The sequence below is a fragment of the Eublepharis macularius genome, chromosome 4 (assembly GCF_028583425.1).
Source record: "Eublepharis macularius isolate TG4126 chromosome 4, MPM_Emac_v1.0, whole genome shotgun sequence".
Lineage (NCBI taxonomy): Eukaryota > Metazoa > Chordata > Lepidosauria > Squamata > Eublepharidae > Eublepharis > Eublepharis macularius.
This window is the reverse complement of record NC_072793.1, coordinates 93,139,435-93,150,292: the sequence shown is the minus strand read 5'-3', so window position 1 is coordinate 93,150,292 and position 10,858 is coordinate 93,139,435. Positions and strand designations below refer to the sequence as shown.

General features: G+C 49.7%; 1 protein-coding gene across 1 annotated transcript; it reads left to right on the top strand.

Moving 5' to 3' along the window:
* The first annotated feature begins 1,430 nt into the window (after positions 1–1,430).
* On the top strand, positions 1,431–2,773 carry LOC129327617 (alpha-2Da adrenergic receptor-like). Its single transcript, XM_054976372.1, has 2 exons — positions 1,431–1,485; positions 1,530–2,773. Exons 1-2 carry the CDS (start codon positions 1,431–1,433, stop codon positions 2,771–2,773), a joined length of 1,299 nt encoding a protein of 432 aa, XP_054832347.1.
* The last annotated feature ends 8,085 nt before the right edge of the window (positions 2,774–10,858 follow it).

The window sequence follows — 10,858 nt, the reverse complement described above, 5'->3', positions numbered from 1 at the left end:
AAGCTTCTCGATGAGACTGCTGAGGCTGCGCTTGTGGACGCCGCGTTCGGGGGACTCTAGAGGGGTCTATCGCCCTGCCAGCAATGGCACTTAATGAGCATCTTTAGAAGCTCTCTCCTGAAGAGAAGGGAGGCGACAGCTCTCCAATGCAGAAGCGACTGAACTTGAGCGAATGTTTGCCAGGCTCGAGTCTTTTCAACCAGAAATGTGTGCCGGATTAATAGAGACGGTACTCCTGAACATGTACAGAATTCTTTCCTTCACTACTGAGCGATCGTAGCCGCACATCTGGGACGGGGTGTGTGGAATTCTAAATTCAAAACTATGGGGTCTTGGCAATTTTCAACCCCCAGCACTTCTGGTTTGAAAGATTCCAGCCCTGCCGCTGGTTTGCATTGCTTAAGGCAGAGTCAAAAGAAAAGCCGCCTGTGGCTGGCTGGTGCTAGAGGGGGCAGGACAAAAAAAAATTGTGAATAAATACGCAGCTCCCTATCGTGTCGCCCCACTTCCCAGAAGCTCGGAGGGGTGAGTATACATGCTGCCTCCTGCTCTACTTTAGCTTCTGTTCGCCCTCGCTCATCTGATCCCCAGCCTTCCATAGCCTGCCCTAACACTCGAGTCTCTCTCTGAAAACACGTAGACGGGATCCCCCCTGCCCGCCCCAAAATTAGGGCAATAAATAAAGAAGCTGTTTTAAAAACCCCTCCAGTTCCCTCCCCACTGAAGAGTTTTATCGGCCGGACGCCTGGTCCAGTCTCGCTCCCCTCCCAGCTGCTTGAGGAAGGTTGGGCTTCTCAGAACAGAGGGGAGTCCCGTCGAAACCAACCGGGAAGACTTCTGAGACTAGGCGTCTGGGCGCTGCCCTTCCCTTGGGCGTGTGCGGCTGCCAGGTGCTCTGGGCCAGGGTGCGCGGTGCGGAGGGCTTGCTAATGTTGGCAGCAAACGGTCTCTCCCACCAGTCGGAGCTGGCTGGAGGCCGGCCGCCTGGCCGGCCAACCAGCCGGCGTTGTCCGCCCCTCCTTTCCCTCCCTAAGGGATCTGCAGGGAGACCGGACTCGGAGAAGCTCAGAGCTTGGCGCTGCTCTGGAGGGCTGCGGTCTTCTGCACGGAAAGGGCGGCAGCGACCAGGAAGAAAGGGCGCTTCTCCCTCCTGCCCCCCGCAAAAGTTTGCCATCCGGGCAACAAAAGTGAGAAGGTTGCTGTGCCAGGAGGGAATGTGCACCTTCTCCAGCCACTGCCTGGGACAGTGGATTTGCCTAGGCTCGTGGCACATATGGGTCTGAGGAACTTTCCTGGAATCCATCATGGTGCTCCCAGGTCCCCCATGCCACCCTGGGGCTTCTCAGGAGTCGGAGTGTCTGCTGTAACATCTGACAAACCCAGATGTATGCCGGGATTGTGCTCCAGTCTAGGATGGTGCCTAGTGAAGAATGCTGTCGGTGCCACACTCGCCTGGACTCATGACTGTTTCGCTAGAAGTGGACTGTAAGTGGGCCTGGGTGACCAAGAAGTCTGGGAGCAACAGTGAGGGCCCTTTGGGGCACCCCCATGGCCTGGTCTGGGGGTAAATGGGATGGAGCCACTCTGCAATGCTTCCAGCAACTGGAGCTGTATGGTGCCCCCTAGCCTTCCTTACTCCCCTCTGGCCACTGCACTCATTCTGCTGGCAGTGCTGACTATGGCACTTGTGACGCTGATGGGAAATGTGTTGGTGGTGCTTGCTGTGTACACCAGCCGTGCTCTTCGGGCCCCGCAGAACCTCTTCCTGGTGTCTCTGGCTGCGGCCGACATCCTGGTAGCCACCCTCATCATCCCCTTCTCCCTGGCCAATGAGGTCATGGGCTACTGGTGCTTTGGCCCCCTTTGGTGCAGCCTGTACCTGTCACTGGACGTGCTGTTCTGCACCGCCTCCATCATGCACCTCTGTGCCATCAGCCTGGACCGATGCTGGGCTGTCACCAGAGCCGCCCGATACAACCTCAAAAGGAGCCCCCTCAGGGTGAAATGCATGATCGGGGCTGTCTGGGCCATTTCCGCCTTTGTATCCCTGCCGCCGCTGTTCAAGTCAACATCCCAGGACTGGGAGTGCCAGCTGCATGATGACACCTGGTACGTTTTGGTCTCTTGCACTGCCTCTTTCTATGCCCCCTGTCTCATCATGGTTGCCGTCTACTGCCGGATCTACCATGTGGCCAAGCACCGGAACTCGATAGTCCTTGCAGCAAGACGGGCTTCTCATCCCACCCTCATCACTGCCATCAAGTGTGACGGTCTCCAAGTGAACTCCCAGCCCCCTGGAGACGTGCAGGGCACAGGTCTGGAGCAGGGGCAGGTTTCTCTCCCCCTGCCGGGCTTGCCTCGGCCTTCTCGGCAATGGAGAGCAGAAGAAGTTGGCAACAGTAGTGCCAGATCACAGAAGACCCAGAGGCTTTCTTGGTCAATTCCCTCAAGCCGGCAGCAGCGGAGAAGCAGGGACTTGTCCATCTCCACAAACCGACTGGTGCAAGTGCGGGAGCGCAGGTTCACGTTTGTCCTGGCTGTCATCATTGGGGCTTTTGTGCTCTGCTGGTTCCCGTTCTTTTTCATGTACAGCCTTGAATCAGTGTTTGGGGAAGACTGCTGCATCTCCAGGACTCTCTTCAAATTCTTCTTTTGGATTGGTTACTGCAACAGCAGCCTCAACCCCATCATTTACACTGTCTTCAATCGGGACTTCCGCAGGGCCTTCCAGCACCTTCTCTCCCGTGCCTGCCAACTTTCATGCAGAAAATGAGGGTTCTTCTTTAGGGTTGGAGGCTTGGGTCTGGAGCTGTGGGGCTTGGGTCTGGAATGTTGTTGTAAGGCCCTAGTGAAGGTAACTGCTTGATGCTGAGGAACAGTTTGGCTGCAAGGTGTGCTGAAGAACTGCCACTGAAGTATGCATGTTGCATGTGTGCCAAAAGTGACACAGGCAACCAGAACGTTGGGATGTCTGGCCAGGATCTGGAGGGCTGGTAGGCCTGGTCATAGCATAGTGTCGAGCATATATTCCTGCCTACCTCAGTTTGGGGGGAGGGAATGCTGAGTTTTAATTTTAATACTTTGCACTTGACATCATTACTGGCTATTACTATAGGGAAGCAAGTAAGAAGTCTGGTGTCCACTACTTTGGCTTTGGAGTGTAAGTCCTCATCAACTGCAGAGGTCAGTATCCACCTCAGGGTGATCTGCTCTGAACTCTTTTCTAGTCTATGGAAACTTTGTCATGTCCCCTTGTCACTGCTGCTTGGTTGGGAAGAAGAATGGCCAGAAATCATGAGGAGCAAAAAGTCTGTATTAGAGAAGATTGTAAGGGGTGTCCGTAGTGTAATGGTTAGTGTTGGATGGGGACCTGGGAGACTCAGATCCAGATCCCCACTCTGCCATGGAAGCACATTGGGTGACCCTGGGCCAGTCACTCTCCCTCAGCCTAACATCATTCAGGGATAAGGAAAACTGGAGGATACAATGGAGGACGGGAGAATGATGTTGCAGGATGGTTCTTTGTGTTCCCGTTGGGTATAAAAGCAGGCTATAACTATCCAAAGACGTACAGTGCTCCAGAGCACCTTTCATGCCTCAGGCACTTAGTGCTGTATGGGGAAAAAAGGGGGGGGACAGAAGATTTTTATGGAATTATGGACATAATAAGAATAGCTTTTAGATCAGACCATCTAGTTCTGCACTCTCTCTAACAGTGGTCAGGCAGATGTTCTTGGGAAGCTGGCAAACAGGGCATGACAAAGATAGCCATGCTCTCTTTTTTGGGCCAAGCACCAAGGTGATACTGGCAAACTGCCTTGCAACAGGCAATGCATCACCATGGCAGCTGTAATGACAATGGTTCTTGCTAGCCAATGCAGACTCACTGCATAGCTGTATGGAAGGGAAAAATCAGGAGAGAGACGAAAGTGCATGGGAAACCCTCCCACTGTGTGATGTGGGTGCTCTGTCAGCAATGCCCCTGAATTCACAGCAGAGGGACATGCAGATAGTAGTTGCTGCCTTGGGAAAGCAACCTCGGATGCTAGATTTTGGTCCACACCCTCCTTGGAGACCAACATCTAGAAGAGGCTAGGCAAAGTCATTGATGTCCTGGAGGCACTGAGCGCTGCTTCTGAAAACAAAGAATTGAGCAATGGGCCTGCCTGCCACAGCTAGCATCTCTCCTCCTCACCCCCCACCCCTGCCATTACAGCTCTGAAGAAAAAAAGACTGGCCAAGAGTTGCTGTTTTTCCATAGCCTCAGCTGCAGACGAACTGTTCTGCCACATGAAGCGGCTGCATCTCCTGTTCCTCTTTGCAGCAATGAATTGGTTTGCATCTCTGCTCAGTCTGCAGGTTGCTAATCAGAAAGAGCTGAGCAAAGCAAGGAGGAGACCAGATGCAGAGTGAGCTGGCCTGCCACCTGGTTCTGGCAGACATTACCCTGCTGCTGGCACTGCTGGGAGGATGCCAGTGGTGGGCATTGCAGAAGAAATTTCTGTCACTCACGGTGTGTTGAACTTATTGCCTGCTTTAAGTAAAGCAGAGATGCAGCAATGAATTGGGCTTCTGAGATAATGTTTGGCTCTGAGACGATCACTAAGGCCCCTGGGTGCCTGCAGCAGACAGGAGCTGCTACCCCAGCTATGTTTGCCCCACTATTTATTCAGCATTTCAGGTGTTTTGTGTGTAAGTGGGAGGTTGTAACCTAGGTAGTGTCTGTGTCCAGCTATGCGGGGACCTCTGGATTTTCCTGTTACTCCGGTTCATGGCAATTAGATCAACAACAGATTAGAACTGTTGTTCTAATCTGTTCAACAACAGATTAGATTAGACCGTAGCAGCTTTTCTTCTGTAATGCATATCCCCAGCCATCAGTTCTAGGGATCTACTTCCTCTTGTTATTCCATCAGAGTGGGACAGTGGCTAGAGGGTTAAATTGGAACCTTGGCGACTCAGGTTGAAAGTACCAATTTGTCATTAAGCTCACTGGGTGACCTTGGGCCAGTCACTATCTCTCAGCCTAACTTACCTCACGAGGTTGTTGTGAGGAGAGGATGAGCGGAGAAATCTGCATGCTGCCCTAAGGAACTTGGAAGAAGTTAAGTTAGAATAGAAAAAAACAGACACACAGCATACAGGCCTCTCTTAAATGCAGGCCAGCATGGTGCAATGGTTAGGGTATTAGACTTGGGGTGGGGCAACCTGGGTTCAAACCCCCACTTATCCGTGAAGCTTACTGGGTGACCTTGGGCTATTTGATCAGTTTCTTTCAGCCTAGCCTAGGGTGGTTGTGAGGATAAATTGGAAGGAGGGACGCCCACGCATGATGGCCTGAGCTTCTTGGAGGAAGAGCGGGATAAAATGTGATGGGCAGATAAGGAGAAGCTAGCCTTAGCCACCTACCTGCTACTTCATACCCAGGATCTAAATCTAGAGTTGCCAGCCAGCTTTGGGGTGATCTTTATCTGCTACATGTCAGAGAGACAGTCAACATATGTAGTTTCTTTCCAGTATGAAGGAAGTATGAACAGCTTCACCTACTGCATTTTTGGCCATTCAGCAGCTATTTAATAGACAGATCCTATTGAAGATAGGAGAAACTGTCAACCTTACTACTAAGGGCTGATCCACTCATTGCACTTTCCAGTCACAGGTTCTTGTTTACATATTTTCCCCCTTTTCTAAAGGCCTCTGGAAAAGTAATGTGTGAAAATAATGCTCTTCTTCCAACCTGCATCCTTCAAGTTTTGCCAGAGGAGCAACCTTGTGAGTGGATAATGTAATATGTGAACCAAGCTCACATTCCAAATAAGGGAAATGTTAATAGCTAAGAACTCTGTACCAACTCCACACCCATATCCTCCTTACCCACCAAGAAACTGCATTTTAAATCTCCCAAATATTACTTAAGTAACAGAAAACAGCAAATACTAGCTCTCATGCAGCGACCCACTCTTTCCAGATGCTGAAAAGCAAAACAGAGCAATCTAAAGGAGAGGTTAAATTGGACAGGTATCTATGGTGACAGGCCCTATTAGCCCCATTATGAATCTGCCCCAGTTCCAGAAGCCTGACAGGGAACAACTGGTGCCTGGCTATTCTCTGCTCAGCTTACACCTTCCCAGATGGAGAGACTTCTTTTCTTTCAAGGTTCTGATAGGCCTTTTGTAGTTCATCGGATTAAGCAAGTCTCATTGCTAAACTTGGGTCAAAGGGTTAAAAAAATAGGGTTTCCAGTCTGCAAGCCAGATATTTTAACTAGTGGATGAACAGAAAACAGGGCAGCCATGGCTTTTCCTTGCCCTTTCTTCCCTAGTTTTATTCTCTTTTCCTCCCCCACTTACATAGCAAGCAAGACTCTGGGGGCAGCACAGCATGTGGGGCTGCATACAATGAAATGGGGAAAGTAAAGTTTGTGGCTCAGTGGTAGAGAATCTTCTTCGGTCCCCAGTGTTCTGTTTAGAAAGATCAGGTAGTATGTGACCTGAAAGATGTCAACCTATAGGGCCAGATTGAACATGCTGAGCCCCTAAGCTTTGTCAGGCATAAGAGATCACATTAACATTACTCCCAAAGGGTAGTTTAGTAATCTTTTTGTATTTAGAGGCCCTTTGTAATCTGAGACCCTAAACTGTAGATTAGTTAGCTTGTCCACAAATCCAGCTCAGTCTACCAAGATTGTGATGAGCTGCTTCCAGTCAGAATCCTACTATATAAAAGGCTAAACATATTCAAGACAACTCACTTCCTACCTGGGTGTGCCTCCAGGCAGCCAGACCTCCAGGGAGCATGCCACGGCGGGAAGCCCAGGCCTCGATCAGTTGTGGAGCAGATGACAATGACTGCCCCCTGCCTTCACCCAGCTGGGATCAGGAGTAAAGCGGGTGGTAATGCCCATTCCCCATCTTCACCCAGCTGGGATCAGGAGTGGAGAAGGTGACAATACCCGCCCCCTGTCTTCACCCAGCTGGGATGAGAAGTAAAGCAGGTGGCAGTGCCCATTCCCTCTTCACTCAGCTCAGATCAGGAGCAAAGCAGGTGGCAATGCCTGCTTCCCCTTTCACCCAGCCAACATCAGCAGCAGAGCAGGTGGTAATGCCTGCACCCTGCCTTCACCCAGCTGGGATCAGGAGTGGAGCTGGTGGAAATGTCTGCCCCCCCTTTACCCAGCTGGGATCAGGAGTGGAGCAGGTGGCAATACCCACTCCCCTCTTCAACCAGCTGAGTTCAGGAGTGGAGCAGGTGGTAATGTCTGCCCCCCCCTCACCCAGCTGAGATCAGGAGTGGAGAAGGCGGTAATGCCTGCCCCTATTCTCCCAGGCTGGAATCAGGCACAGAGCAGGAGTCAATCCCCACCCCTTCACCTGTCTGGGATCAGAAGCAGAGCAGGAGGCAATGCCGCTTCCCATTCAACCTGCCAGAATCAGGTGCAGAGCAGGAGGAAATGCCCACCCCTATTTCACTCAGCTGGAATCAGGAGTGAACTAAGTGGCAATGCCTGCCCCCCCCCTTCACCCAGCTGGGATCAGGTGAAGAGGAGGAGGCAATGCCTGCCTGCTTTCACCCGGCAGGGATCAGGTGTGGAACAGGTGGCAATGCCCCCCCTCATTCAGCCAGGATCAGGTGCAGAGGAGGTGGCCATCCCCCCCCCCCCAATCCTGCTGGGATCAATGCAGAGGATAAGGGAATGCTCGCCTGTCCACCCTTCCCTTTCTAGAGCTCGCTGTATTTTCCCCCACAATTGGCTTTGTTGCTAGTAGACGCTATTAATCTTGATAGACCAATTGTTTGACTCAGTAGAAGTCAGCTTTCGGAGTATGCATTCAAAACCATGGTTGCCTTTCCTGAGAAACTGGTAGCTTTAAAGGAACAAAGCAGATTTCTGAGTTGTGATCCTACTGGAAGAAAATGTCTGTAAGGCTCTTGGCAGAGCTAGCAGCTTTTACATCACTATAAAGCACGAACATTAAAATCTGAGTGAGTGCAAGGCTTGTGGAAGGGGGGTCGGGTGGAGATTTTGGTAGATGCACTCTAGAAAAGGTTCTGAGAAGCCCCTTCCCCAGAACCTATGTGGCAGGCAGCATTCCAGACCCATTTTATCCATATACATGCTAGCTGGGAACCCATGCTTTCCAGTCTCGTTAATGCTACTGGCCTTGGACAACTTTGCCTGTTCATGCAAGGCTTTCCAAAGGGCTGTTTTTACTCTGGATAGTTTGGCTACTCTTATTTTCCCCATCTGTCCCTGAAATATCCTGTTGCAAAGAGTTCTGTCACTGGGCATGAGAGACTCGGTGGGTCTTGTGTGTCTCTCTGTGCTCATTTGGCCAAAAGGAGCTTGTTGTTTGAAGCCTGGATTGTGTGTGTGTATGTGTGTGTGTGTGTGTGTGTGTATCTCTGGTCCCAGGCAAGAAGGGAGAATCTGGTTTGGGTTGCATTCAAATACTTCTGTTAATAAACCCCTCCCATCCTGCATCTCTGAAATGAAGCCAGCTGGCGTGGGTGAAAATGGGAGTGGAAGGGTCTTTGATGTTTGAGTGGAGGGACAGTCCCCGAGGGAACAGTATAGTTAATGGCAGAGCAAGGAGGTAGGAAGAGCAATATGTTCTCAGGATGTTCCTTGGCTACCCCTTGACCTTATTGTTATTTTCACATCTCTTCCCTCCTCTTGGCTATTTCCCTGCCAAGGTGTTGGTTCAGGAAAAGATGTTGTGGATGTGTCTACCATGCCCAAGGCTGGAGACAGGAACTCTCCCTAAAAGGTATTTTGTACTTCAGTCGAAGGAACCAGGTCCAGTCTTGCAATGCAACGAGCACCAAGGTCAAGAGCATGGCCAGCTGATTCACTGTCCTTCCTCCCCTTCTGTGCTCTACTGCTTCTTCCTCCATTCATTGAGGGGTGGGGTTGCTGCTGCAAAAAGGCTCTACATTAAAGGGGAGAGTATACACTGGACTGGAGCAGTTGGTTGGGTTCTGTTGGACAAGAGCAAAGCCCCTTTGTTACCCTTTTCTAAAGCAGCTTCTGGAAGGGGAAAAGGAGAGGCTGTAGTTTTGCCATAAATCTGGCTTGTGCCCATTGTCCAGGAATGGAAAGGGGCAGGCCAGAACCCAAACACAAAGGAGAGTCTGCTGCAGGAGCCAAGCTGATGTTAAATCTGTTATGAATGAATTTCCATCCTGGTCCAGAAGATGAGGCTGGCCAGGCTGTGATTGAAGCCTAACCAAATGTGCAAACTGGGAGATGAAAAATGGACCTGGGAGAATTAGGATGGAGTGGGTTGGGTCTCTGTACATGCTGGGCTGGGAATCTAAAGCAATGCAGCTCACATCTGAGAGCCAGGCTGGCCAGGATGCTTGGCTCAGACACCCAGAGGCCAGAGGCTGACTAATTTCCCCAGCTTTGTGGCTCAAAATAGAAAAACTTGAAATATTGACCCTTCACCCATCTAAAAACAGCTGTCAGCGCCATGGGAGCTGGATTCCACAAGGCCAGGGCCTAGCTCCAAGCTCCTCCGCCCGCTTTAGCTTCCAAGCCCAGAGATTCTGTAAGATAATAAGCAGCAAGCTTGGAACCATCAGGCTTCTTAAAGAGATTCTTCTGATATCCGTCACAGTGGTGGTCTGGTACGGCTCTTATGAGGGTCACCTGTTTCTCTTGCTGTGATGATGACTGGAAGCTGTACCCAGCACTCAGTAGCAACACTTCCTGCACTCTGGAACATTCAGCTGTAGTTGCACATACAAACTCCCTGCTTAAGGCTGGAGACAGACAAAAGTTACTTTTCAGAGAACTGCTGTGTGTGTTCATCCAAATTTTGCATTTGGAAAACAAGTACTGCCAGATTCTGTAGGCTTTTCATTATTTTGATACCTGCCTTGAGTCCCATTTGTTTGAAAAAAAGATGGACTTATACTTATTTTAAATAAATAAACCTGTTTGACCAGAAGTGACACATAAACACATGGGAAATGATGCCTCTCTCAGAGTACTTTAAAAAAACCTAACTACTATGGTCTGTCTCCAGCTTTCCTTGCCCCAGTCATGCCTGTTCTTTATCACAGATCTTTCTCTGCCTGAGTCCTGGACAGGTACTGTTAGTAGCCAGCATTGAGCTGGAAGGACTAATGGTCAGACTCACTCTGAGGCATGTAGTGTATGGCACAGGTTAGCAAAAGGTCAGCCTGGCCTGCAGAAGCCTGAGCAGTCAAGCGGGTCATCTGAACTGGGTTGCCTCACAAAACAATCTTATAGAATAACCTGACTTCACCTTTCTAAAACATCAGCTGGAGACAAGACAAAAATCTGGATTTGTTATAAATATATATGGCCCCATGAGTCAAAGTAAAACCATATTACATATTTCTTTGGCTGTTCTGTATCCTTCCCTGATATATTTTCTTGGGTATCTGTCATTGTCCAGATCTCTAACCATGAGCTCCTATAAGTAAGCTCTCTGTAAGCTCTCTCTTTCTGTTCCTGCTGTTTATCAAGTACAGATAACACAGTGTCAATTAATACAACGTTTTGCACCCAGTTCAGAACAAAAGAGAAAAGATGGACAGGTGGCTTCACCACCTGCCTTTTCCTGAGAAGTTATAGAACACTCCCCTTGGAAGTATATTTTTTTAGAGCTGCAGAAAGGAAAGAGAGACCACACAAGGCATTAAATTAATGTGAAATGCAACATTTCAACTTGATAATGGAATTAAAATGCAACAGGATAAATATTTGAATTTCACAGGTTAAGATTTGAATAAAATACAAAGTTTTTTATAGGAATAAGTGTATGGATTTCAGATGTGTGTGTTTGCCAGTAGCCTACCAAAGAAAGAAAGGAAGGAAGGAGCTATG